A 27,682-nucleotide genomic window follows, 5' to 3' on the forward strand; every position below is an offset into this window, starting at 1 on the left:
CCCTTGGGAGCAGCCCAAGGGGCAGGGAACACTGCAGTGCCACCAGCCTGGGAGGTGCTGCTGGTCTGGGGACAGCCAGGACAGTGTGGAGAGCTTCAACCTGAGCGTGGCTGCCAGGATGGGAGGGTGGGATGAGCCCTGGACTTTCCTCCTCTTTGTCCCCTTGTGAATGTGTCCCTTGGCTGGGATGGCTTTAGGTTCATGGTCTGGCACTCCTGGATTGTCCCCACAGTGCCAGAGAACAGGCACCTGTGTCCAGGAAGCCTCTGGGACAGGGGACTTGTAAAGAGAAATGAGATGAAGTTCTCAAAATGAATAAACACAAAAATACAGATTTGAAAACAGGAGCCAGAGCCAATTCTGTTGTTTACTTGCAAATTCTCCCATCACTTGGTCTCAAACAGCATCTTCTCTTGTGCCAGTGGAGCCCTTGGTCTGTCCATGTGGCCACAGGAACATCAGCCAAGGCCCTGGAGTGGCAGGAGAGGCTCAGGGAGGCTCCCAGATCAGCCCTTCCAGGGGCAGCTCCAGTTTCCACCCAGCTCCACAGCCCCCCTGCCCTGGCACTGTCCCCAGCCCAGTGTCACCCCCTGCCTGCCCCAGCCCCTGTCCCCAGCCCTCTGTGCCCTCACCTTCCCACTGCTGCCCCACACAGGGCTCATCCCATGGGATGTTCCACTCCAGACCCTTCTCCTGAAGCCAGGGGCCCTCCTGTTCCCCTGCCCTGCCCTGGGCTTCACACCATCCCTGCTCCCTTCCTGGCCTTTCCTGGGGGATGTTTCTGCAGGGAGCAGGGCCTTTCCCTGCTGCTCTGGCAGCCCTGAGAGCCCAAAGGATTCCCTGGACAGAAGGTTCCCTCCCCTCCATGTGGCTGTCACTGTCACTGTCCCTGCACACTGAGGACACCGAGGCACAGACTGAGAGGCCTCATGGCTGCAATTCACACCCCCTGGGTACCAGAGGGGACAGGTTCTGCTGCCCTGCCCTGCCTGGTCCCTGGCCTGGCTCTGCAGCCTAAGCAGGAGGTGCCTGACTCGTCCCAGGGCTCAGCTGTGGCAGTTTAACCACAAACAGGTTTCACCTGGAGCAGGCAGTCTGGGGGCAGGTCCACAACCACCCCTGCAGTTCCTTCAGGCTGTGTTTATAAACCCACCCCCCCTCACCCCAGGGGCTTTCTCTCTCTTTCTTTCTTTTTCCTTTTTTTTTTTTTTTTCTTTTTTTTTTTTTTTTTTGCCTTTGTGTTTTGGGAGCCTTAGTTTGGAGCTGAGGGGAATTTGGGAGTTGCTGCCTTCAGGGTGTCTGGGATGTACTGCTAGAACTTAGAACTTCCACCCTTCCAGTGCTACAAGCAGGTAAGGACACAACAATCACCTCCTGCAGTGCCCCTGCCCCGGGTTGGGTTTGGGGGCTGCAGCCCAGAGCAGGGCTCTGTCCCAGCGCTGTCCTCCTGTGTCACATCCCAGGTGAAGGACAATGTCTTCACATGGCTCTGCAGTGGCCTTGAGGCTCAATTCCCAGCCCAGCTGCAGCACTCCAGCTCCTGTTCCAAGGAATTCCCTCCTGGCACAGCCTCTCTCTCCCCCGTGGAGCTGCTCCCTCGCCCTGCTCGGCCAGGAGGACATCATGGACAGCTACAGTGGGTAGGTGGGGAGGGGCTGAGCCCTGCTCCTTGTGTGTGTTTGTCCCTTTCCTGGGGACACGTCCCTTGCCTGGGATGTGCCTGTTTCAGCCTGGCTCCCTGGGGAGGCTCACGAGGCACAGGCTGGAGCTGTTCCCTGTGCCCAGGGCAAGGCTGGGGGCAGCCCTGTGTCCCCGTGTGTCTCTGCTGTCCCACCACAGGCCTGGGCAGCAGCTCAGCCCTGTGTGTCCCCACAGGAGCTCCTGTGAGCTGGGGGTGGCTCTGCTGGACTGCAGCTGCCCGGCCCCGGACCCGCAGCTGGTGCGCAGGATCGTGGCCCAGGTGGAGTTCTACCTGTCGGACGAGAACCTGGCCAGGGACGCCTTCCTCCTCAAACACGTGCAGAAGAACAAGATGGGCTTTGTCAGCATCAAACTGCTGACATCCTTCAAGAAGGTGAGTCCTGGGTGTGCAGGGGTGCTCCGGGCTGAGTCCTGGTGATCTCTGCCCTCCAAACCCTGCAGCAGCTCTGCTCCCAGGGAGGGGGGCTGGGGGAGCAGTGAACACTCCCCAAAACACCCCCAGGAGCTGGATTCACTTCTTCTACCCCACTTCCCCGAACTGCTTTGGAGATGATCACTCCTTAACCAAAAAAACCCAGGGCAGTGCTGGTGGTGAGGCTTAGGGGGAAGTTGTGGCTTCCTGCTGGAGCTTTGGGGACACAGGGGGCTGCCTGCAGATCCCAAAGCTGCTCAGGCAGAAGGGGGAGATGGCAGTAGGGGATATTGGATTGGGGTCACAGCCTGCTGGAGGGTGGGTTTAGGGTTGTCCCTGCCTGGGGGTGCTGATGGCGACTCCACCCTCTCTGCCCAGGTGAAATACCTGACCCGGGACTGGCGCCTCACCCTCTACGCCCTCAAGTTCTCGGCGCTGCTGGAGGTGAACAAAGAAGGCACCAAAGTGAGGCGGCGGCTCCCCATCCCCGAGCACCTGCTGAGCGTCCCCCCCAGCAAACTGCTGCTGGCCTGGGAGCTGCAGCCGCGGGAGCAGGACCTGCCGCTGCAGAAAAACTTCCTGGAGACCATCACGAGGATGTTCAGCCCCTTCGGGGCCATCGTCTCCATCCGCCTCCTGCGGCCGGGCCGCAAGCTGCCCTCGGACGTGCGCAAATACTCCTCGAGGTTCCCCGAGCTGCTGAGCCGCTGCTGTGCCCTGGTGGAGTACGAGAGCCTGGAGAGCGCCCGCAGGGCCTTCGAGAGCCTCGGGCACCGCGACTGGCACAGCATCAGGGTGGTCCGGCTCTGCGGGAAGGGCGGCAAGAAGAAAGGCGGGGAGGAGCGGGCGGGCTGGAAGGTGCCGCCGCCGGCCCTGCCCTTCCCCGGCAGCCTGGAGGATTCCCTGCCCGGCAGCTCCCCGGAGCCCGATGACGCCTCGGGGTCGCTGTCCCTCCTCCTGAACCAGGACCTGGTGGCGGCCCCCGCCTGGCCCGGCGGCGACTTCCCGGCTGGAAATCCCAACGCCTTCCCCGGCTCGTTCCTGCCCAGCGAGGGCTTCCCCCCGCTCGGGGCGGGCGCCGAGAGCCGCCGGGGGGGCGCCGCGGGCTCCTGGACGCCCTGGGGCGGCAGCGGCCTCTGCCCCGCTCCCGGCACCGCCCTGCAATGGGGGCAATGGGGGCAATGGGGCTCCGAGCCCCTCGGCCTGTGGGACACGGCCCTGCGCCCGCCCCGCGGCCCCGAGGGCACCAAAGGCTTCGGCAGAGGAGAACTCGTCCTCCGGCGCTGAGACTCCTTCACATTCAGGATTTATGGTTTTGTTTCTTTTCCCTTCTTCTCTCGAGCGGAAGAGTTTTCTATGGCCCTGCGAGCTGTGGGCAGTGGCGGTGCAGCTGATCCAGGGGACAGAAGTTTAGGGGCAAGGACGACGCTCGAGGCAGAGGCTGAGCAGCAGCAGGAGCTGTGCCGTGCTGTGCCCGTGCCGGTGGGGCTGTGCTTGCTCAGAGCCCAGAGCTGGGCTTGGCGTCCAAGTTTTGGATGAGAAATGGACAATAAAGAGAGATGAAGTTTCCAGGCACTCTCTGGTGTGACGCTGTGATTTTTATTTTAATCCCCCCCCCCCCAAAAAAAAAAAAAAAAAAATTGGATTTTTTCCCTCATCTACCCAGGTCTTGCTGCTGCCTGAGGTGCAGCCAGACAAGGGAAGGAGGGTCCCTGCCTGCCTGCAGCTTCTTCCCCTGGTGTCCTTGGGGTGCTGGGGACACTGAGGGGGGTGCCCAGGACAGGCGGCCCAGGTTGGCTGAGCCTGATGGAGATAATAGTGACGCCTGTGGTGGCAAAGCCTCCTGGCCTTTGGCTGCTCAAGGCTCTCTGGCATCTCTCTGGATGGAATGTGGGGGCTTTCTGTGTCCCTCCTGCTCCCACAGCCTCCCCAGCTCCTCTGGGAAAGGGTTAAGGGAGGCTGCAGGTGGCTCTTGGTGCCCTCGGTCTATACCCAGAGCTGGGATGGGATGGGATCAGCCCCACCTGCAGTGCTGGAGTGGAGGATTCAGGTGGGCAGGGCTGGGGAGGGGATGGGCTCACCTCTTGTGTGAGGAGGGGATTGAGGGCAGTCCCTGCAGCTGGGAGCCTCTGCCTGAGGATGGGGGGGGATGGAGAACAAAGCAGGTGTGGGTTCTGGTGCCCATCACCCAGACATGACCTGGGCACTGAGGAGTTGTCCTACAGGTAGTGAGGAGGATTCTCTGGATCAGGAATTCCTTGTCCTTGTGGTGAATTTCCCAGACCCCAGCTGGGAACAGCCTCTTGCTGGGGCAAGCAGGTCTGGGAAATTTCTAAAGTCTACTGGAGATAATTTCTTGTCACAAGTGCTCCTGGAGCCACCAGGGAAGATGCCATCCTAAACCTGCTGGTTGGGAATAGTGAAAGACTGGTGGGAACTGGGATGGCCTTGGCCCCAGTGCTCCTGAAATGCTTGAGTTTAATGCTGTCAGTGGGAGGTTGACATGATTGCAGAGAAAGTTGGACATCAGAGCTGCTTCCCAAGACTTAGAGGAAATGTTCTGCTGCTCAGCAGAGTTCCCTGAGAATCTTCAAGGGGCTTCTTTGTGAACTTCTGGATCAGAGTCTGGAGGGCAGCCCCAGTGCCCAGCCCCTCTCCCCTTCCCACTGTGGCAGGGCAAAATCACCCTCTCCCTGCTCCTCCCACCACAGCACTCCAGCTCCTGGTGGTTTTCAACAAAAATATCTTTTTTATTGTGCTCTCTCTCCTCCTCCAACATCCCTCAGCGCCTGCAGCCAGCCGGGAACTTCGGGGCCGTGGAGCTCCCACAGACTTCAGGCTTCTCCCCCTGCCAGAGCACAGCCATGAGAGCCCCAGCAGGGATGGGGACGTGTCCCCAAGTCCTGTTGTCCCCCCAGAGCCTTGTCCTACCTGGTAGAGGTGGCAAACCAGCCCCAGCAGCGAGGCCTCTGCCTGTGCCTGCAGCTCATCTGTGTGTTTCTGTGGGGGGACAGGGGGCCGGTCAGGGGGGTCCCCAGGGTGTCCCAGCCCCACTGGCCCCCTGCTGTCCCCTGCCATACCCCATTGACGGTGATCCAGGGCACGTACTGGTGCGGGGGGTCCAGTGCCTGGGTCACTTGGGCGTTGTGGTGCATCAGGGCCACCCCGGTGTCCCCCTGCACGCAGGCGGCGATGCGGCCACTGTCCACCTCCGGGGCGTAGATCTGCAGGCACTGCCGGGCACAGGGGGAGGTCAGGGGGACAGGGGTGTCCCCCAGGGTGGGGCACAAGGGGCAGGGAGGGGACATACAGCCTCCAGGTTCTTGGTGACAGAGGTGCCCGACTCCAGGCAGAAGATGACGGGGAAGTAGGTGCTGAAGTTCTTGGCCTCGTTCATCAGACAGGCCTACGGGGACAGGGCGGGGGGTGAGGGGCTGCGGGACCCCCCCGGGCCAGCCTCGTGGGAACGGGGACCGTCACCTCCATCATGTTGCCCAAACATTCCTCGGGGCCGTGCTGGCACTCGAAGTCCAACTTCCCGCTGACGTTCCTCTCCTGCGGGACCAACCGGTGTGAGCGGGGCCGGGACAGAGACAGAGACAGAGCCCGCGGCGCCGGGAGGGGCCCCTCCTACCTGGGCGTTGCCGTAGGGCACCAGGGTGATGCTCAACATCTCCTCGGGCAGCAGCAGCCAGGTGGGGAAGAGCTTCAAGACCAGGAACTGGCGGCAGGCCGGGCACAGGCTCTCGTAGTACAGACTGAGCTCCACGGGAGCGGCCGCGGGGCTCGGGAGGCTGGGACAGCGGCCCTGCACCTGCACACGGCAAGGATCCGGGCTGCACGGGGGGATGTGGCTGCAGCCCCCATCCCAGGATCTGTAGGGATGGGGCAAAGCTCCGGGGATGCAGGAAAAAAGGGGATGAGGATGTGCAGGGCTAGAGGGAAGTGAGAGTGGCCGGGAGGTTTTTGCTGCCACAGGATCCTGTGCGTGGCTGGCACCCAACGCCGGGGCTTTCCACCAGAACTTCCCCAAAATATTTCAGTGGAAAACAAATTTAGACCAGAACATGAGTGGGGGTATGGCCCAGCACCCACTGCCGGGGGAAGCTGCAGCCCCCGGGGCTCACAGGGCGCTGTCACCCCCGGGTCCCCTTGGGGCAGGATCAGCCGAGAGCGGTTTGACACTTAAAAAGCAGAAGTGCCAGCGGCGGCTGGGCAGGGGCCGCGGTCAGGGTCCGCATGGACCACAGCATTCCGCGGGGATGCTGGGGAATGCCACAGGGCCCTGTGGCACCGGAGGCTCTGAGCATCCCTGTGGATGTGACAGCCTGAGCCCCAGCCATGCTCACAGCTGCCACTCGCCCCAGGCACCGCGGCCAGGCGCTGCCCCAGCCCCGTCCCCGCTCCCTCGTCCCTGTCCCGGGCAGGCGGGAGGTGACCCCGCGTGCCAGGTGACCCTGCCCTTGTCCCCAGCCCCGGCAGCGGCAGCGGCTCTGACCTGGCAAGCGGCAGCGACGTCCGGGGAGCTGCACCAGCGGTGGGCAGGGTGATCACAGCCGGGGGCCGCGCCGAGCCCCGGGGCCACCAGGGCCACCAGCGCCAGCACAGCCAGCGGCACCGCGGGGGCCATGAGGACACCGGGGTGACGCGGAAACGAGCCCGGCCCAGCGGGGACTTTTAAAGCTCGGCTGTGCCCGCCTCCCTGCGCCCTCCCGGCCCTTCCTGCCGCCGCCTCCCGTGACGCCGCCGCCCCACGTGGGGCCGCCGGGTCCCCGCTGTCCCCCCGGGCTCACAGCTCTGCTCACAGCTCTGCTCACAGCCCTGCCGGCTTCTGACAGCCCCGGGAGTGAAACCCAGCCTGGGGCAGCCCCGCGTGGAGCTCCCCGAGCAGCGGGACGGGGCTGGTCCCAGCACAGCCCCCAGCGGGTGCGGCTGCCGGGGCAGCTCCGGCTGCGGGAACGGGGTACAGCCCAAGGCATCCCGAGCTCACCTGCGGGGCCGAGTGAGGAGGAACCTCGTCGTTCCCCCGTTTGTAGCCGCTGTTTCCGGCCGTGCCCGAGCCCTGCAATCCCAGGGAGCACAATCCTGGCACCATGGGTCACATCCTGCACCCAGCCCAGGAACTGGGGCACAGCCCCACCACCCTCCTGCCCCCGCACAACCTCCCACAGCAATCCAGCAGCCTGGTTCATTAACTCTGTTTATTTCTTTCCTTTTTTTTTTTTTTTTTTTTTTTTTTTTTTTTTTTTTCTTGTTGTTTTTTTGGTTGTTTTTTGTGGGTTTTTTCGAAGTACCGTACAAAAAAAAAATCCTCTTACAGTAACAAATACTGGGTTTACATTAGTAAACATCAACAGAAAGAGCAGAGAGCACTACTGCTGGTAACGGACAGCTCGGGGGGCAGGTTATTCCTTATTGCATATACCTAGAAACTAAAACCTCACGCAGCAGCCACGTCCTCTCCGAGCACAAAGCCTCCGCTGGCACCTCGGGGGTTACATGGGGGAGCCTGGAGCCCCCCAAGAGCAGGACACGGAGGGACAATCCCCAACCTGTGCCCTGGGGGGCAGAAACAGCCATGTGGCACCCACAGGGTGTGTGGCTCGGCTGGGGGACATGGGGGTCACAAGCAGCAAAGCACAGCCTTGAAACACGGCCGGGTTCAGAACGAGCCAAAGCAGCAAAGGACAAATCACAACGAGCTGATGCTGGGGGAGCTCCAGGCTGGGCTTCCACCCCAGGGAGAGCAGGGGAAAGCTGCTGTTTGGGGAGCCAAGTGAAGCACCGTCAGGGAAAGGCAGCCCTGGGGAAGGGCATCTTCCTCCTCGTCGTACACAGGACGTGAGCAGTGCCCTGCCAAGGACAGGCTGCCAGCGGGCAGGGAAGGCAGTGCTGGAAGTGCAGAGGGGGGACTGGGACACCCCCTTGGGCTGTGGCTGGACAGCAGGAAGGGACAGCACTGGGAGAACAACAGAAATTCAGCCAAAAGGACAAGAACACAGGATAAAGAGAAGCTGGAAATTCCCTGGGCAGCAGAGCCAGGTGAGCACCAAGGAGGTGTTGACAGGTGACAGCTTCAAGCTGAGACTCTTCCAGATGCTCAGCAGGTCCTGACATGAGCAGGGAGCAATCCCCCGAGGCAGGACTGGCCTCAAGCTCATGTTTAGGGGTGGTGGTGGAGGAACGTGGAGCCCATGGGATGAGAGGCTGAGGATCCCATCTGCCTACAGCCTGTCCTGTGATGTGGGGATGTGCTGGAAGTGCAGAGACAAGCACAGGACCAGCAGAGTCCCCAGGCTGAAAAGGTGTGGAACACTAACAAAGCTTTGGAGTGTTGGTGCAGCCCCCTGGCAACTCCACAGGCCCCAGGAGGCCTTTGGATAGAGCTGTGAGGACTGAGCCTCAGTCCCACGTGCCCTCATCTCTCACGTGCCTGACTCCAAACTATTCCTTTAATCATCCCTGGCAGCCTTTCCCAAGTGATCCCTTGAAGCCAACCACAGTCTCTCCTGGGCCGTGCCCCCACAGCTCCCCTGACCCACTGCCTTCACCTGAGCACCAAACACTGACAAAACAGACCCAAAAACCAGGGCCCAGGGCCTGGAGAGGACATGCAGAGCAGGGAATGGGGCTGTACAACTGAGCATAGGAGAACTGCCACAAGCAACAGGAATGGGATGTTTGCTCCAGCAGCCCCAGCTCCAGAAGGATCTGGGGACCAGCCCAGAGCAAGGCAAGCAGCAGAGCTGGCCGGGGAGGAAGGGACAGAGCAGTCCCCAGCACAGGTGGCACATCAAGGACAGGATGCAGGCACAGCATGAGCATAGGGCACCCCATGGATCCATCAGAACCCAAACTGCAACAGGAAACAGAAGTGCCAAAGTCCACGGCATCCACCTGCCTGTCCCAAGGAGGAACCTCTGAGAGGGAACGAGCCACTCTGGCAAATCAAGAGGACCAAGAATGCTCTCCTCCAGCCAGGCAGCTGAGATAACCCAGGAAAGCAAATGCCACCATGGCCTCAATTCTCAGCACAGCTTTTAAAGCTCTTCCAGGCCCACCTGGGCTGCCCTGGGGCCCTCTGAGCTCGGACACAGCACCCTGCCCACAGCAGCTGGCTGTGGTGGGCAGCCCTGCCCTGGCCCCATACAGTACCCACGATTGTAAGTGCTTTGCATACATAGTTCACCATCATGCAGATACATTTCAGCATGCCCTGGGCCCCGCAGATGTGTCCTCCTGCAGCAGAGAGGTCCTTCATTCCAGGTAGGGCTCGTCGTGTGCGTTGGACTCCAGCCCTCTCCTGCTTCAGCTGCAGGGCCTGGGGCTGTGGCAGCCTGGCAGCTGCTGCCCACGCTGGAGGTGGCACTGGGGACTCAGCAAACACCAGCACCAGGGGAGCAGCCGGTCACAAAAAGAACCATATTTACAGAGCTACAGTCAACTTCAATGGGTTACGTGTGCAGAGTCACCGAAACCGGCCGGAAACAACGAGCTGTGCATCCCACAGATCCTGCCAGGAAAAACACGGGTACCAACACGGATTTCACAGCTTCGTTGGCACAACTAAGGCAGGGGATTCATGGCTAAGCAGATCCTCCCTGCCCAGGCAGTAATGCTCCAGAGGTGGTTATGACAAGAGGGAATGGTGGTGAGGTGGGGCACAGCACGGAGCAAAGGTCTCGGCCGGGGAGCCCCATGAAGGATGAGGTTTATCCTTCTTAAATGTGTCTCTGCATGCAAGAGCAGCACCCCTCGTACCAGACACCATCACAGCCTGCGAGGCCACCGAGGGAAGTGAGAGTGAAGGATGCACACACTCAATGGAGGCTCCTCCTCTGCCTCCTCCGGTGTCCCAGCAGGGAACCCCTCGGTCACAGCACCGAGGAATCAGGAACCAAAGCTCTACAGTGATGCATAGCGGGGTGACCTGCCAGCAAGAAGGGGATCTGACCTGCTTATCAGGGAAGGGGAGGGGGCTGTGCTCACCCCCAGCAATTCAATCACAGCTGGATCCCACCTCCTAGAGGCTGGAGCCCACTGCGAATCTACAGCCCAGCCTTTCTGTCCCATCAGCCAACACGGGTTTCAGCTACTGACCAAGAGGGACATCAGGAACGGTCACAGACATCTCAGAGGCTCTGAAGGAGCAGGATCACAGAGACTCAACTATACAGGGTGCAAGAGTCCAGAGCCAGAAAGCAGCGCCCTGGGGAGAAGCTGAAGGCAGCTGTTGTGTTGTGCATGGGCTGCTCATCTGGCTGGTGGCTGGGAAAGGACCGGGTGAGCCAGCGTGACATTCAGGGAGTCATTGTGCTGCACCAGGGATGTGTGCTTGTAGTGCAAGACCAGGTCCTTGAGGGAGGCGTAGAGGTTGTAGGGTTCAGCAAACCCATAGCCCGTCGCCGTCTTGTAGATCACGCAGTGCTTGGTGTCACCATCCACCCTGCCAGGGAGACACGGGAGCCTGGGTCAGCACTGGGACAGGGGAGCACAAACAGGGCCACCAAACCAGCCTAAAGATACACCTGGCCCTGGCAGAAGCCAAGGCAGATGGGAACTGTCACCTCCAGCATCTGGCAAGGGGAGGGTGGAGCGATGCCGGAACACAACCTGGGCCAGCCCCATCCCATCCCATGCCATCCCATCCCACCCCACCTGCACAGGGATACTCACACCACGGAGCAGGCATAGCACCCCTTCTGGCTGCTCTCACGGATCAGGAAGGTGCCATCCCGTTTCCCACACAGCATCTCCTCTGCCTGCACACGGTTGATCTTCCCCACGTACCACGTCCGCTCCTCATGGTGGGGCAGCTCCTCCTCATCATCCATCATGGAGTACTGACTGCAATCGAGCACAGGCAGGGTCAGATTCCCTAAATTTGGGAGTGTGGTCTGTACATCCCCCCACACTGCCAGTTGCCATCACCCATCTGGCAGGGAAGATATCCTCAGCCCCCAGGCAGGGAGTTGGGATTTGCCCAGGGCCACAGCAAAGGCAGAACCAGCTGCACAGCCTGTGCTCCCACATCCCCCAAATCCCACAGCACATAAGCAGGACACTCACTCCTCTGTCTCGTTCTTGATGCCCAGCCACTCGTTGATCTTCTTCTGCCGTGCACCCTTCTGCGTCAGCCACCTGGGGAAGGAGGGCAGAGCTGAGCACGGCTGCAGCGAGCCCCGGGCACAGCCATCACCAGAGGGCAGCAGCCACCGCTGCCGGGGACCGCCGAGCCCCGAGGCCGCGCTGCGGGAGCGGCTCCTGCTCACAGCAGGCTGCGAGCCGGTCCAACGAGCCACGGGGCCCTGGGGGAGGCAGCTGGGTGGCTCCCGGGCCGCAGGGGTTGCAGGGGCACTACGTACACCAAGTACTGGTCCCGCAGCTTGCGCAGCTGCATCAGGTCTGGCTTGAGGCTGTTCATGCGCTTGTCGATCTCCCGGTTCTCCGAGGCTTGTTTCTTCAGGTCCTGCTCCAGCTTCATCTTGCTGTCATGGATCTCTGTGATGCGGGACTTGAGCTTCTCCGAGTTCATGAGGATCCTGGGAGAGAGAGAGAGGGGGGTTTAGGCTGTGAGCCAGAGTGGGGGAGGCGGAGGAGGCAGCCTGCCAGCTCCAGCCCACAGCATGCTGCTGGAGAGACAAGGAGTCCGCGTGCCTCGGCTCTGTGCTGAGCCAGGAGGATCCTTCCAGCCCCTGGGGCCCTTCTCCAGGCAGGGCAGGCCACCACCACCCCCATCCTCACCGTTGCACCTCCTTCTCATTGCCCTCCCTCCGGAAGCGCTCAATGTACTCCTTGCTGCACTTCTCCTGTGTCTGACACTGCTCCTCAAAGATCTTGATCGTCTCATTGAAGGCCTCGATTGCCGTCCTCTTCATCTGCAGCTCCTGGGGAGAAGGGAGGGAAAAGCTGAGGAATATTTCTGCACATTTGCATCCCATCTTTCAACTTCCCCAAAGCAGCTCTGTCCTTGCTGCAGCCAAAATATCCCCCTCTTCAAAGCCCGTCCTCTGGGGAGTCCCTGCAAGTCCATGAGCCGACAAATGGGGCAACAGGTGCCCCATCTCTGGTCTCCCCTGTGCACAGCAGGGCGGCTGCCAGCACTCAGGGGGTGACAGAGCAGCCCTTGGGGTTCTCAGGCAGCCCATGGGGAAGGCATTGCCCACATACCTGGGACGTGCGCGTGTACTCCTCATACAGCAGGTCGTACTCCCAGCTCTTGTCCTGGTACTGCTGGTGATAAACCTTCAGCTGCTCCCCCACAGCTTCCACACTGTCCTCCTTCACCACCTGGTCCTGCCATAGGCACAGCCTCAGTCAGGACCTGCTCCAGCTGGTCCCATAAAACCCCCACAAAACATTCCAGCACACAGGGAGAGGGATGGGACATGGTCATCTACCAAAGGGGCAGGAATGGATGAACACACGCCTCTGGCTCAGGCTGTGCTTGCCAGCCATGTCCCTGCAGCACAGGCCTCACCTGCTGGTACTTGGAGATGGGGTAGAGCAGCCTGGTGTCCAGCTTGGCGTTGTACTGGGCCAGTGACTCGTGCCGGTAGTGGGTGATGAGCTCCACCACCGAGCCGAAGGTCAGGGGCTCCGAGAACCCATACTTGCCTTCCCGATGGAAGATCTTGATCAGCTTGTTATTGCCTCCCTTCCTGTAGTGGAGGGGAGAGAAGAGGGCATTTACCACCACCCCAGCACCCTACACCAGCAAGACCTTGGCATCCCTGCAGCTGGAAGCACAGGGACATATCCCAAGAGCTGCATCCCTGAGGCTCCCAGGGGATCCCAGCTCCCAGAGGATCCCAAAGGCCTACCTGAGTGTGAGTGTGTATTCCCCCTGGATCTTGCTGGAGGCATCACGCACCAAGAAGGTCCCATCTGGTGTGTCCCGGAGCTTCTCATTCACCTCCTCCCTGCAAGGAACAGGATTGTCACGGCCTGGGAGGGGGCCCCAAGGCTCACCTGATGGACAAGCCACCCCAGGTGTGAGCTGTCAGTCAGCTCCTTACCGAGAAATGTCCCCCCAGTACCACTCGGCGTCCTGCAGGGGCGCGTTGTTCCCGTTGGCCAGGCTGGCTGCGCTAGGCTTTGGCTTCGGCGGTTTGGGAGGCAGGGCTGGGAGAAGAGGAGGGATGAAACAGGGTGAGCCCAAATGCCAGATCCCCACTGGCAATCCCTTGAAGTGCTGAGTCCCCCTCCCTCCAGTGACTGGCCTCTTGGCCACCATGTTTCCTGGAGCTGCTCCAGGCACGTCTACAGCAGCTGAACACCTTGAGCTGGCCTCCAGGCACAGCTGGGCTATCAAAACACCCTCGGCAACCCAATCATGGGGGCAGACGGTCCACACCCATAAAAGCCAGTCAGTGCCTCAGGCCCCAAGGAAGGGCTATCTCAGTACCTGGAGGCAGCTGTTCTGGCTCCAGCTCCTTTGTCTGCAAAAGTGTCTCCAGAAACAGCACAGAGAAGTCAGGGCTCAGCTCCGGGCTGCACAGAGAGAAGAAGCAAGTTAAGAACAGCAGTTGTGGGGTAAAACATGGCCCTACTCCCATGTCCCCTGGCATCAGCTAGTTCATCCCCAGGCTGACAGGGCACCAAGGGTTCTGTCCCAGTTCTGAATCCCACCTCTGTGTGCTGCCAGCAGTTTAATCCCACGTGCAGCCCAGGAGGGGCTGTGGGCAGCCCTGTTGTTCCAGGCTGGACTCCTTGTCCTGGCAGGCACAGTGGCCAGAGCTGGGAACGCTGCTGGGACCAAAAGCCTCACGTACCTGGCGCCAGGCAGCCGGAGCAGAAGGGGGCCGAAGATCTCTCCCAGGGCCCGAGGGTGGAGGCTGTTGCTCTCGGCCTGCTGCGATACCTTCCCCAGATGCCGGAGCAGGAACTGCAGGGTGAGCGTGTTCTGGAGCGGGACCGCAGGCGACTCCAGGGCCAGCAGCAGCTGCTTCCGGCAATTCTCTGGCTGGGGGATCTCTGGGGAGAGAACAAGACACAAGGGAAGAGCTGGGACAGCTGGCACCACTCTCCACACTCCGGCTGCGTCACAGCTCAGGAGCGCTGTCAGCAGTGGGGCCATGTGCCAGGCCCCATAGGGACAGGGCTTATTTTAATAGCCCAGATGTGTCCAGCCCACTCAGCTGCCCATTCTCAAGGCAGCCAGGGGAGGCCCTTACCCTGCAGGATGCGAAGGATATCTCCATGCACTGACACTGGCACCACGGGGGAGGGCAGGTCCTGCAGGTAACCTCGCAGTGCCTCGCCCAGGGAGTGCACGTCCAGGGGCTCCAGGTCACCCAAGGTCCAATCTGTCAGGGCAGAGATTTCCCATGGGAGGGTGGATACAGGACCGGGCACTCAGCTCACAGCTCTGGTGCTGCCAACAGCCCTCCCAGAAACCATCACACAACAGACAGCTATCATGAGAGCTCATGAGCACCACGAGGGAGCTCAGGCAGCCTTCAGGCAGCCCATGTGACAGAGGATGTGCACCCCAGAAATAAGCTGGCTCTGGGAATCCCAGCAGTTCCCCTTGGGATAGGGCAGAGGCCATTCTGGGTACCCACAGCCTTTGCCCTGAGCCCCAACACAGGAATTCTGGCAGGCATAGCTTCGGTGAGAGTTTTGCTTCTCACAACCAGCAAGAGCTGAGTGCAGACTGAGCAGCCACATACTGAACCCAAGTGGGAAAACACCTCCCTTGAATACGGGATGTTGGGAAGCACATAAAGCCTGTCCTGAGAGCACAGCCTGGGCTGACAGCACCGCGTGGTTGGGGTTTCAGGAAGGTCTGCGGGAGGGGACTCGCCAGCGTGGTGCCGGATGAGGCCCCAGCCCAGCTGAGAGGCAGACGGCTCCCAGGGCTCCCCAGCAGAGACACGGGCTGCCGGCACCGCGGAGCCACAGCTCCACCCACCAAACCGAGCTGAAAGATCCTCCCCTGCTTATTAGTGGCGTGACAGAGCCACAGAAGCCTCCAGCAGCCCATCAGCAGAGCACCCCAAAGACAGTGGGGGACAAGCACAGGGACAAGCACTTGTTTGCTATGAGTCTCTGAGCCAGCACCACATCCCTTTGTTGCCCCCCACGGATGGTGCCAGGAGTCCCCCCCTGTCCCATCCCTTCCATGCAGGACAAGGCTGTGCTGGGATAGGGACAGCCCAGCCCCAGAGGCAGCGTGCTGGGAGTCAGGAACTGCCGGGGACAGGCAGCCTGGCCTGGATTGCATTACTGCTGGCGCTGTCACATCCACTAATCTCCTCCATCTGAGCCGATTCGCCTCCACCGCGCCGAGCTGGTTCTTACCGGTTCTCAGCGCCTGCCTCAGTTCGGAGCCAGATGTCCTGTACAACATCTCGCTGTCCAACCCTGCAGAAGGGGGGACACTGCTGTCAGCTCCAGCACAGGCACTGTTTCAGTGCCAGCTGGGCAAAGCCTGTGGCACAGCAAACCAGGCCTGGATGGTGCCCAAGCCAACCCCCTGCAGAGGCTGCTGCTGCAAACCCCCTTGGCCCCCAGGACACCCAGTTCAGTGGCCCCATTTCTCCACCATGGCACAGATCCAGGCTGGAAGCACTTCCCAAACCCCAGCACCCAGCCTGTGTGTGTAGGTGCTCAAACCAAACACCCTCATGGGCCTCATCAGCTCAACCCAGGGAGGAACATGAGAGCAGTTGTGTCCTGTGTGTCCCACAGAGCTCAGCTCTCATTGTGGGGTTTTGGGGTGTATCAGCACCCCTGGTGCTCAGCATTGCCCCCTTACCTTTCTTCTCAATAGCTTCCACCAGCTTCACCAGGAGCGGCGGAGCAATCTCAGGAGGGCTGAACTGCTCCTGCAAGTCCAGGAGAGGAGACCCTGGGGCAGAGGGAGGGAAAGAAGGGCTCAGCACCAGCTCAGCCCTCAGCCACAGAGCTGGGCCAGGGCACAACCCAGGCAACACCCAACAGGAGTAAAGAAAGCTGTGGTCCCCGCTCTGAGGCTGTGGCTCAGGCAAACACAGCATGGAGCATGCAAGAAACCTGCCCAGGAGCCAGCAGAGCACTTGCTGAGCTCCAGCCGTGACTGGGTGTGCACAGGGAGATATCAACTGCTCTGTGCAGAGGCTTGGAGACAGAGCCCATCCCCCTGGGGACCCACACCCCCTGGGCAGGCAGCACAGGGGTTACCAGGGCTCCTGGAGCTCAGGGCTGGGTCCCTGCCCAGCATAGGGGCTGTGCAGGGCTGGCAGCAGAGCAGGGCCAGGGAGCTCGCTCTGCTCCGTGGTGAGCTGTGATTAACCCAGCGATTCAGACAGAACGCCAAGTCAGCAAATTCCTGCCCTTGATTGCTCGTTTAACATGGAAACCGGCCCTGTGCCTCCCCCTCCCTGTGAGCCCACAGCCTCTGTGCAAGCTGCTACAGGGCACAGACAGCCCATGGCACGGGGCCAGAGTCCCCCCATTCCTGGGGGATCTGCAGCCCCATGTCAGGTGGTATTTCACTGCCACTTCCAGAAAATCTTGAGGTTCTGGCTCCAGGCACTCCTTCCCCTGTGCATGCCAGGGCAGGAGCACGCAGGCCTGGCTGAGGAGCTGCCAGCAGGAGGTTTGCCGAAGGATGAGCAGTGCCAGGCTCCATCCTGCTTCCAAAGGAGCACCAGCCAGAGCAGGAGGTTCCTCCAGGCTGGTCCACAGCACCTGGCAGACCCTGGGGAGCCCGCAGTGGGTGAGGACACCCAGCACACTCCACTCTGCAGAGGCAGAGCCAAGAGGCTGCTCCCCGTTGCGAAACAGCTCCGTTGTCATGGATCTGACCCGAACTCGCCTGGTGTGGTCTCACCACAAGGCGCAGCAAGCTGGAACTGCGCACCCAGCTCAGCCTCCTGCACCCACGGCCTCGAGGGGAGACAGAACAGCCATGAGAAGGGAAGCACACGGGTCAGGCACCCAGCAGCTCTGAAGAGGCCTGTACTGCTTGGGAAAGGAGGATAATGCCTCACTGGAGCGAGCTCCTGGGCACGGGAAGGGGCCCAGCATGGTGTGGGTCGGTGTGGGGAAGCTGCAGGCAACTTTCCAGGCTGGCAGCTCCCAGCCTGACCCTTGGGAAGGGCTGAAGGGAGAGTAAATACTGGCGCTGCCCACGTGGCCCGGCCGGGAATGTGCTGCTTCAGCAGGCAGCAGCTTGTCTTTTTTTGTCAGGCACAGAGCCGGAGCCAGCAGCAACTCCTGAGCCTGCCGGGCCTCCGGGCTGGGCCGCCGCGAACAAGGCTGCTCACAGCACGGCCCGGGCAGCTGCGGAAATATTCCCGAGCCGCATTTTCCGCTCGTGTTCTCTGCGGAAGGCAAACACCAGCAGCTCGTAAATCCACTGGCAGAACACGCTGGGTCTCGCTGCTCCGCGAGGCCTGCCCTGCTCACAGGACAGCTGTGGTGCTGGCCCTGCTCCACAAGTGACACTGAGGGGTGATGGGGTCCCTGCCAGCCAGGGCAGGACCTGGGAAACAGGGAAGGAGCTTCGTGGGGCTGCCAGGAGACTGTTCTGCACCTCCTGAAGTGCACGCCATGAAGAAATAAGATAGGCTTGGCTCAAATACAGTTTTTCCATTGCAAAAAAATGTGTCTTCCCAGCAGAATACAGAAATAAAGCATCACAGAATATCCTGAGCTGGAAGGGACCCATAAAGATCTTCAAGTCTAGCTCTTAAGTGAATGGCCAATACAGGGATCAAACCTGCAGGCTGAGTGAAAAATGGCTCTGGGTGTTTGAACTGCCTCCTTACAGGCCCTGTCTGTGCCCAGAGTGGAGGCTGACTCTGGGGATGCCCCCACAGGGGACAGGGACAGGGCTGGCACTGGTCTCATGTGCCCTAGTACCACACCCTCCATCTCTGGGCAGGATGCAGAGAGGCTGGCTTCTGGTTTCCTTCCAAATTTGTGTTTTCTGTGTTTCAGGAGCTTTATCACGTATCTTGTTCCACATCCCGAGACCCCACTGGTGGCTTTGACCACCCAGACACACCTCCAGCAAGCCCCCTTGAGAGGAGGGGAGAGCCAAGGAGGACAAAAATCCAGCCCCTGAGGGAGCACCAGGCCGCACGCAGGCCAGGCCAGCATATCCAGCACAGAGCACATCCCAAGCTCCTGAGAGGAGCAGCTTTCTTGGAAAGGCAGGTTGTGCGCAGGATGACTCAGGTCAGGCTCTGGCTGCCAACCCAAACTCACACAGGGCCCGGCCGCATTCCCACCCTGCGGAGATGTTTCCTGGGGCCACCCCTCTGGCTCCGGGAGCAGGAGTGAGGGAGGCAGCTGCAGGGAGCCACACCAGCCCCACAACCCCGGTTTCGTAAGACCCCAGAGGTGTTTTCACACAGCCAGAAGCATCTGCTGGGGTAGCCGTGGCTCCCAGGCAGAGAGGGATGGGGAGGGTGCAGCACTGCCAGCTGGGAGTGTTCCCTGGCGCCCTCCAGCTCCTGCTGCTGACCCCAATCCTCCCATGTACACCAGCACAAGGTCTTGTGCAAGGCATGGGAAGGCAAAGTGTGGCTGTCACCTCTCAGAGAAACACAGAATGGTTTGGATTGGAAGGAGCCTTAAAAGATCACCCAGTTAAAACCCCCCTGCCTTGTGCAGGGACATTCTCCACTAGATCAGGTTGCTCCAAGCCCCATCCAGTTTTATCTGGAACACTTCCAGGGATGGGGCAGCCACAGCTGCTCTGAGAAACCTGTGCCAGGGCTTCACCACCCTCACAGTCAGGAATTTCTTCCTAACATCTAATCTAAATCTCTCCCTCTTTTAATTTAAAACTTCCCCCTTGTCCTATCACTATCTGCCTGTATAAGAAGTCTCTTTCCTTCTTTTATATAAGTTCCCTTTAAGTACCGGAAGGCCACAATAAGATCTCCCAGACCCTTCTCTTCTCCAGGTGAACACCCCCAGCTCTCCCAGCCTGGCTCCAGAGCAGAGGGGCTCCAGCCCTTGGAGCACTTCTGTGGGCTCCCCTGGACTCGCTCCAACAGGTCCACATCTTTCTTGTCTTCTCCAGACCCAGACTCAGCACTGCAGGTGGGGGGGGGGTCTCACAAAGGAAGAATAGAAGGGGGGAACTTGGGGGCTGCTGAGCCCTGGCCACAGGCTTTATGTGCCTGGGAGCCAAAAAAACATGCTAAGAGCAGGCAGCTGCCCCAGCTCCACAGGCAGGGCTGAGGCACATTGGCTCTCCCAGACCAGGTCTGTGCCAAGGCCAGGGCGGCTGGGAGGCAGCTGCAGGTGCAGGACAGCCCATGTCCAGCCCCAGGGTGGCTGCCCGGCCCCAGCGAGGGCTCTGTGACCCGCGGGGTGGGCTGGCTGCCAGGCAGACAAGCAATTAGCTCCAGTTCTCAGAAGCACTCTTTTAGACCCTGACTTTTCTCCTCTTGCCCAGAGACAAGTAATTGTGTCTCTCAGCAGGGTTGAGCAGCTCTTGGCAGGGAGCACTGCCCCAGGCGCTGCAGAGGCGGGGTGGTGGTGGTTGGGAGAGGTCAGGACTTATCCTGAAGGGAGGGAGCCTGGCAAAACTCAGTGGAGCAGGGAGAGGGACCATGGAGATCCTGGCTGGTTGCAGAACAGAGAGGGAGAAGGATCTTGGAGATGTAAGAGGGGGACAAGGCTTGCTCCAGGAAGCTCTGCTGAGCAGATTGACAAGCTGGAGGAACAAAGTGCTTTTCTCTGGGCCAGGACTGAGAGAGGCCAGCTTTTGGTTGCAACTTAACTGCGTTGCTGCCGGTGGGGCAACCCAGTGCTGCCGAGCTGAGAGTTTCACCACTGTCCTACAAAGCCACTCACACACTCTCATCTGTCACACAGCGAGACTGGAGGTGTCCCAGAGCAACAGGGCACCCAGCAGGGCTTACCTTGCTCCAGAGCCTCGGGCAGCCGGCCACCGCTGGCCCCCGGGGTGGCGGGCAGGGGTCTCTGCACTCGGGGCCGGTGTGAAGGGACGGCGATTTTCACCGGCCCCACGTACTCCACGTAGGTGCCAGGAAAGTCCCCCTTCTGCTTGGTGCGCTCGTTGACGCCCAGGATCCACCCGATCTGATTGGGGGTCTGCTCATCTCCATCTTTGAAGCCCAAGGCTTGCAGGGCCCCCTTGCTGACAACCAGGATGTCCCCGGGCAGCAGGTCAATGTCCTCCTCGCGCTCCTTGCGGTAGGGGTAGAGCGCACGGTACTGGAAGCCGTCGGTGCTGCCCATCCTCTCTGCCAGGGGAGAAGGGCTCTGAAGGGTAAAGGCCGCACGTTCCAGGTGGGAGAGGAGGGCCCTCAGAGGCAGCTCTCCCCCATCAGCACTCTGAACTGTCTCTGTGTGAACCGGCACCCCAGGAGCCTGGTCTGGGTGCCTCGGAGCGCTTTAGGTGCAGCCCCTTTTCCTCAGCTTGAAACCACGATTCAGCCAAATTATGGAGCAAAGGGAGAAGGAGACGAACATAATCCAGCACTGCTGAGCGGGCATGCAGCAAAGAAACCCGAGATCAGGGTCTGTTTCACCAAAAAAGCCAGTCTCTTGGAGTCTGGGGAGGAAAGGCACAGTAGGCTTCCAGCCTGGAATAGCGTTGCACGCTACGTTCCCCTTTCCAGTGCCTGCAAAGAGAAGAAGAATTGTCACTGCACAGCCAGGCACTCCACACCCTCCCAACACGCCAACATTCAAACCAGGGGTTCACCTGAAAGAGGCAGGACTTGTTTCTCTCCTACCTAGCAGCTGATGCTGAGCCCTGGATCCAAGCAGGGCATGCTAATCCTGATTTACACTCCCAAAAGCAAGTGAGCAGCCAGTGGCTGCGGGCAGGAACGCTACCTCCTCTCTGCTACAGCCAGGCACCAGCTCTGCATCTCAAAGAAGTTCACCCCTGCTTCTTCAGCTTACCCTCCTCGCAGCACTTATGCAAACAAGGAGACAACAAGTGGGACAAAACAGCCTTTATGCAGGATAACTTCTGCATACAGAAAAGGGTGACCCTGCACCCAACCAGCTGCAGGCCCTGAATAGGAGCAGAACAAACAGATTTAACCTTCCCTTGTTAAATCGATTAAATTTCACAGTTCACCTTTACATCTTGCCATGCAATCCCCCACAAAGGCATCTTCTGAAGGGAGCTGCCCACAAATGTAGGTTAACCACGCTTTCAGCAAAAGGCTTTCGAGATGTGCTGCCATTCCCACAGAGCAGCACTTCAAAGCTTTGCTCTGAGCAAAAAGTCAATTTTTGAACTTTTCAAAAGCAGCAGCAGCAGCAGCAGCAGCCTCAAGTGCAGGCACAGGTTCTTTTCGCAGAGATGGAGGCAAAAGGAGTTAAAATAATCTTTAGAAGCCTTCAAGTCTACTTAGAGCTCCTAACTGCCTTTCAGCTATTCAGAGAGAAATTGAATATACTGCCTGCCCTGCCCAGAAATCCACCAAAAAGAATAAACCTGGGTTATAACATGTTGCTGAAGAGATGTACGAGCTGGGACATTCCCACCAGCCAGGCACGTCCTCTTTTCCCATCCCCTCCTGGCCGCACAGGCCAGTTTTCCACCTCCCTCAGGCAAATCCCAGAGTTCTGGTTCCCGCAGAAATGGCACGAGGCCGAGGGCTGGACCTACAAGGCACTGGGGCAGCCGGAGCCCAGCCTTCCCAGGGACACCCTGGGCCTGCTCAAACGCTGCAGTCCTGTTAAAGGCTTGAGCTGCTTTGGCCCAGAAACCACCAAACCCAGCTCAAACTCTTGAGTCTCATCTGAAAACTATTAATGAGCAGGAAGGTGCTTCTCAGGGCTGTGGGAGCCTGGGCAGATGGAGGCAAGGAGGCAAAGGGAGCCAGGACACCCTTCCCAGAGGGGTCAGTGAACAACCAAGCGTGGCACAAAGCCAAGGCTGCTCCGACTGCTGGTTGGACTCTGTGACAGGAGGCACCAACGGCGGTGATCTGCAGGATTTCAAAAGAATCCTTCCGGCCCAGCAACACCTCACAGTTCATATCAGCTATAAATCCCTCTTTTCCTCCTGCACGAGCTATCACCCCTGTACATGTCACCACACCTGCACGTGGTATCACCCCTGCACGTGTCACCACACCTGCACGTGCTGCCACAAAGTCTGAGATGGGGGTGAGTCCCAAGAGAGGAGCCAGCCCCACCTCTCAGCCAGGCTCTCCAGCCCGGCACCAGGGCTCCTTCCCTTGACAAGGACAAAAGGCACAAAGAGGCCATGGCACAGGAAACCTGTGCAGCAGCCAGAGCCCGCACCGCCTGCCTGAGCTCGGGCAGGCGTCCCAGCCGGGCTGTCTTTGCCATGAATGAACAGGCACTGCCTGCGGGGAGGTGAGGCACTTGCGGCCAGAGGCGGGTGGGGAACAGGATTGAGCCTGATCCAGCTTGCTGGAGAGCTTCTCCTGAACTCCAGGAGCAACATCAGACTGCAGAATTCATGGAGAGACCCTACAGAGGTTTCTGATGTTCATGGGGGAAGCAGCACATCCCAGCATGGCCGCTGTGAAAGCTCCCACCACGCTGGGATGGTGGCTGCAGGGAACTCGCAGCAGAGCCCACATTTCCCCAGTCCAACCAACCCCAGCCAGGAAAATATTACTTCATAATCCAGAGCATAAAGAGAGATTTATGAGCAGGCTCACTGGCTGCCCCTCTGAGTGCTGCCTGTCAGTGTTCCCTAGAGCAGAGTCGCTGTGCTGGGGGCACTGTCTGAATGCCAAGGGCCTGAGTGGCCGCTGCCCGCCGGGCACAGCACTGGCAGCTCTCCCTCTTCCCAGGGAGGACAGACCTCAGAGTGGCTCCTCGCAGAGAGGACAGACCCCAGAGTCACCCAGAGGCAGCAGAGCCCATCCCCAGCAGGGTCGATGCTCCCCTGCAGGCACCCCCCAGCTTCCACCTGCGGATCCCAGCCTCGACTCCAGGCGTCTCCGACAAGCTGGTGCAGCTGAAGAGGCTGGAAGGACAAAACGCTCAGGCCTGGCAAACTTGTTCAGTAGCTTTTAAAAGCAGATCTGAGTGGAGGGGTGGGAAGAGGAGAGTGACTCCGGAGCACCGAGTGTCTCCAGAGAGCAGGTCCCACAGCTTCTTCCAACCGACTCCTTCCACAACCTTCTTCCCTGGGGTGGGAATGTAGGCACAGTTCTGTGCCACCGCACTCTGCACGTCCCAGCGGGTCACTGGGCACACAAAAAATTCCATAACTCAGAGCCAGGCTACTCCTGGAGAAGCCTCACCTGCTTTCCCCACACTCAGCCCAGGTGGGCTCGTGAACATGAGTGAGGAGCCCCTCAGAAGACCCAAATCCTCATGGCTAATGCCGGCACCGTCCTCTCCAGGAGCAGCAGTTGTCCTCTGTCCTGCCACGGACCCAGCCAGAGGCTTCCCTGGCTGAGCTGCAGGAAAGCTCTGCACTCTTGGAGAGCAGCTGACAGAGTCTTTGGGGATTGGGAACACAAACTTCCCAAAGGTCTGGAACAGCTCTTTGGAGGGAAGGCAGCGCCGAGAGGCTGGGACACGCACAAGCCTGTTGGCTGGAAGCACACCTCTGAGCAGGAGAGAGGCAGCACCTTGCCAAAAGATTTCTGCTGGGCCCAGCTCCAGGTTTGCTCGGCTCTGGGAGAGGAACCTCATGTGTCTGTGCTGGCGAACACTTGCTTAGTTAGGCTGCTCTGAAAATCCCATGCATCAGACAGCTAAATACCTTTGGTAAATCTATCTCAGTGCCCAGAAACAATCCCTCGATTCATTAACTGCTGTCAATACTTTCTTTGTTTAATACATCGGTTTGAAACAAAAAACACATTACAAGTCTTTTTTTCTGTGCCCAGTACATAAATAAAAGCATCTTAACATTTTAAATGTGGTTCCTGTGCTTTTTAACCCAGTTCCAAATGCAGTTCAAAGTGCGGCTTGACTTGAAGCGAGACTGAGTTACTTTCCTTCCAGAGAGGGGGAAAGAATGCATAAAAATATTTAAAAGAAGAATATGCTCACAACAGTTTGCACAGCTCCAACCTCTCCAAGTTATATCAGATGCTCAGCGAGCAAAACAAACACCATATCGAGTTTGAACTGCAAGTTACAGACAAAAAGAACAAACTTTTCCTTTAATTAAAAGAGAAAATAGAACAATGCAATGATGGATGGGAATAAAAATGGACAGGGAATTGCCTGCCATGGTGACATCTGCTTCTGCATCACATCCTTCTGACCCACGCAGCCAGGACAGCTCTGATGGCCTCAGCTCCTGAAGCTGGCAATGGCAAGCACATCACAGGTCACCCTGTGCCCACCAGCACCCCACAACACCGAGTGGCAGAAGCAGAGAGGGCAAGAGCCTGGCAGTCCCTGATTTACAGCCAGGACAAACAGCACAGCAAATCCCTGTGCTCCCAGGCAGCTTCCCGGGCCCGCTGCCTCCCCAGCAGGAACAATGACTGGAAAAACGTCTCGCGAGGCTGGAGCCATGAGCGAGGCCGTGGAAGAGGCAGCAGTGCCACGAGGAGCTGTGGGGGAAGGAGCCGGGAGAGCCTGCGGGGAGCTGGAGCGGGCGGGAAGCGGAGCTGGACACACTCCAGCAGCTGCCCCTGGGGAAGCAGCCAGCGGAGCAGGGAGAGCTGGAGCCCGGGCTGGCCACGGCGCTGCCAAGCCAGCTGGTATTTCCTTCCAAACAGGGAAAAGCTGCAGGGGAGGAGGGGAGCTATGCCTGAGCCGTGCCCCAGCCAGGCATGGGACAGCCGAGACCGTTTTCACCTCTTCTTTTCACCAGAAATTCTTCCCAGCCAGCCAGCAACAGATCCCCAGGAGCAGCAGCTCCTGCCCACAACCACAAGCCACTCTTTGCCAGGGACACAGAGCATTTACTGCCCATGCCTGAGTTTCATTAAATATTTTGCTTTATTCACCAAAGCCCGAGGAAGTGAAGGAATATCTGAAATATTTCACTGAAAAGGTCAATGCCATGATTTAGCAGGGACATGAGGAGCTGAATGAAAAAATAAAAAAATTACCAACACCTTCCTCACTTTTGGGAGACCTCTGGAGGTCCCAGGGACCTCTTGCTCAAAGGCTGGACAGCATGAGACCACCTCAGGCAGTTTGTACACCTACTCCAAGGCTTCTCATACTGTCCAGAGGTTTCTCCTGACACTGAACTTCCTTGCTCCAGCTGAACTTGCTCTTTCTAAACGACCTCACAAATTTTCTCCTCCTGCCTACAAGAGCTTTTTTTCTTGGCCAGAGGCTTTTATTTGCTGGCAGTGGGGAGAGAAGGACCCAGTTCCCAACACCAGCCCCATCACCTCACTCCAGGCTGCTTTTACACCATCCCCCACGCAGCAAGAACACACTAATTCCATTTTAGGAGCATTCATGGAGTTGGCTTTAGGGATATAGAAACCCAGGAGCTGTATTTTGGCAAAAAAATTACAGTTCTAAAAAAAAACTGAGTACGTGAAAAAAAAATCCAACTGCTCTTGCTAACTTATCTGCTTAAAATCACATTCCCCAGGGTATTTTGAATTTATATGATTTATTAGCAGCTCTGTACAGCTCAGCAATCACATGAAACAACCAACAAGGTAAGAAGCACCCAAGTTAATAGATCAGCTTGATTTGGGTATTGGTGAGAGAGCCAAGACCTTCCAACTTGAGAAATCCACCATCCCTTCCTCTGTCTGCTTTTCATCTTCCATTACCCAGCTACTTTAGCTCCAAGCTGCGGCTTCAGAGATTCCCAGAGGAATTAAAAGAGCCCTCGATATTATAAATACTCTTTTTCATTGTAAACACACCCCGGCACTCAGAGCCCTGACACGGCTCCAAACTGGCTCCGCAAACCTCTCTGCTCCTCGCCACATTCCAGCTGAGCCGCGCTCTCCCTTCCAACCCAGTGCTTTTGTCCAGGCAAGACCCAACTGCAGGCAGAGAGGATTTTCCTGCGTGCCTAAAACCCTGTTCCAGGGAGTTGGGAATGTGGGGTTTTGGGGCAGAGATTGGCTTTAGGAGGAACGAGTCCGTGCCACAAACCACGCGGGCAGATGGAAGCACGAGCTGCCCACGTCAAAGAGAGTCACCAAAGAAACCAAACCATGGCTTTGGACTTTCCCACACCATGGAAGGCTAGAGCAGAGCCCAGTCCAGCCTCGGGGACACAGCAGCCCTTGGCATGTCAGGGGAGGGTGGGGGAATGGCCAGGAAAGCAGTGATTTAGGCTATATTTACTCAGCTGTCTCCATTCTCTGCTCTCACAGAGAAAGTCACAGGGCCAGTTCCCCAGCGGCTCCAAGAGCTGCTTGGGAAATCAAAGCCGCGCATTAATGGGAGGAGAGGCAGCCACGGCTCCATTGAAAGGCAACGCTGGGGCCAGTCCAGCTCCTCACAGCTCTCATTTTTCGATAGTTTTGCCCCCTGGCTTTATCTCCCACCCATCACAGACCCCCAGTTTAGGAGGTACATGACCATGGGAATCTTCCTCCTCAAGGGGCTGAGAAACATCCACAGGAAGAGAAGAAATGCAATGACCAACGTCCCTGGGAAGCAGTGGGGGGCTCATCCCAGAGCCAGGGTTTGGGGGATGCTGTGTTAAGACACCCTTGGGCTGAACTTGGCACATCCCTGGGGCACCAGCTCCGGCCTGGGAACTGCTGGGGCCGAACTGCCCCGGGTAGGGGGAACAGAGCTGGCCCCCAAAGCCCACTCTTTTCTGGCTCCAGGGGGTCCCCAGAACTCTCGGTAATGGAGACTGTACCGTGCTGAGGGGGTTCCTGCACTGTCACCGCTGTGGGGACAATGGCACAGGGGGGAATCTGTGATTGCACTGCTGGGTTGGCACTGGAGGGATCGGGGGACACAGCCCCGGCACTGGGAGAACAGGGACAGCTGGATGGGGATCGGGGGACACAGCCCCGGCACTGGGAGGACACAGGGACAGCTCTGGGGGGGACCGGGGGACACAGCCCCGGCACTGGGAGAACAGGGACAGCCCTGGGGGGGATCAGGGGGCACAGCCCCGGCACTGGGAGAACAGGGACAGCCCTGGGGGGGATCAGGGGGCACAGCCCCGGCACTGGGAGAACAGGGACAGCCCTGGGGGGGATCAGGGGGCACAGCCCCGGCACTGGGAGGACACAGGGACAGCCCTGGGGGGGGACCGGGGGCATAGCCCCGGCATCACGGCGAAGCCACACGGCAATAGCACTGCCCTGGCAGCGGGACACCCTCCGCCGGCAGCTCCCGAAGGGCCCGGGGACACCCTCGAGGCTGTGCCATGAGGAACAGAGCCTGGCCCAGGGCCCACCCCGGTGCTCCCCTCTAAGCCCCGCGGCGCCTCACGCTGAGGGGGTCCCGACGCCCACCCCGGGCCTGGGTCCGATCCGGGCTCGCTCTCCCCGACCCCGATCATCCCGACCCCGATCCCGATCCCGCCGCTCCCGGCCCCGCCGCACCTCTCCGCCGGCCCCATCCGCCGCCGCTCGCCTCCAGCCCGCTGCTGCCTCCGGCCCGGCGGAGCCTTGGACAGGCCCGACCGCCGCCGGAACGGCCCGAACCCGCCCCGGAAACAGCCGACAGCAGCCGAGAGGGAGC

The 27,682-nt window shown here is 59.3% G+C and overlaps 3 protein-coding genes across 3 annotated transcripts; 1 reads left to right on the forward strand and 2 right to left on the reverse strand.

Annotated features, from left to right (window-relative positions):
• The first annotated feature begins 1,312 nt into the window (after positions 1–1,312).
• LOC310920309 (la-related protein 6-like) lies at positions 1,313–3,713 on the forward strand. Its single transcript, XM_083880183.1, has 4 exons — positions 1,313–1,352; positions 1,464–1,640; positions 1,876–2,074; positions 2,492–3,713. Exons 2-4 carry the CDS (start codon positions 1,474–1,476, stop codon positions 3,398–3,400), a joined length of 1,275 nt encoding a protein of 424 aa, XP_083736309.1. The 5' UTR covers positions 1,313–1,352; positions 1,464–1,473; the 3' UTR covers positions 3,401–3,713.
• A 1,134-nt stretch (positions 3,714–4,847) lies between these two features.
• Positions 4,848–6,750, reverse strand: IFI30 (IFI30 lysosomal thiol reductase). The gene is made up of 7 exons (XM_083880070.1): positions 6,612–6,750; positions 5,748–5,927; positions 5,594–5,668; positions 5,424–5,519; positions 5,194–5,346; positions 5,045–5,113; positions 4,848–4,961 (listed from the first exon to the last, which is right to left on the reverse strand). The coding sequence occupies exons 1-7, from the start codon at positions 6,741–6,743 to the stop codon at positions 4,896–4,898; spliced, it is 771 nt and encodes a 256-aa protein (XP_083736196.1). The 5' UTR covers positions 6,744–6,750; the 3' UTR covers positions 4,848–4,895.
• Positions 6,751–6,857: 107 nt separating this feature from the next.
• Positions 6,858–27,636, reverse strand: PIK3R2 (phosphoinositide-3-kinase regulatory subunit 2). The gene is made up of 17 exons (XM_083880102.1): positions 27,544–27,636; positions 19,984–20,709; positions 15,876–15,968; positions 15,419–15,481; positions 14,290–14,421; positions 13,888–14,089; positions 13,521–13,606; positions 13,132–13,237; positions 12,937–13,035; positions 12,594–12,774; positions 12,284–12,409; positions 11,858–12,000; positions 11,479–11,655; positions 11,183–11,254; positions 10,790–10,960; positions 8,656–10,559; positions 6,858–8,622 (listed from the first exon to the last, which is right to left on the reverse strand). The coding sequence occupies exons 2-16, from the start codon at positions 20,321–20,323 to the stop codon at positions 10,367–10,369; spliced, it is 2,184 nt and encodes a 727-aa protein (XP_083736228.1). The 5' UTR covers positions 20,324–20,709; positions 27,544–27,636; the 3' UTR covers positions 6,858–8,622; positions 8,656–10,366.
• Positions 27,637–27,682: the final 46 nt, after the last annotated feature.

The sequence above is a fragment of the Zosterops lateralis genome (assembly GCF_965231275.1).
Source record: "Zosterops lateralis genome assembly, chromosome: 29".
NCBI classification, from domain to species: Eukaryota; Metazoa; Chordata; class Aves; order Passeriformes; family Zosteropidae; genus Zosterops; species Zosterops lateralis.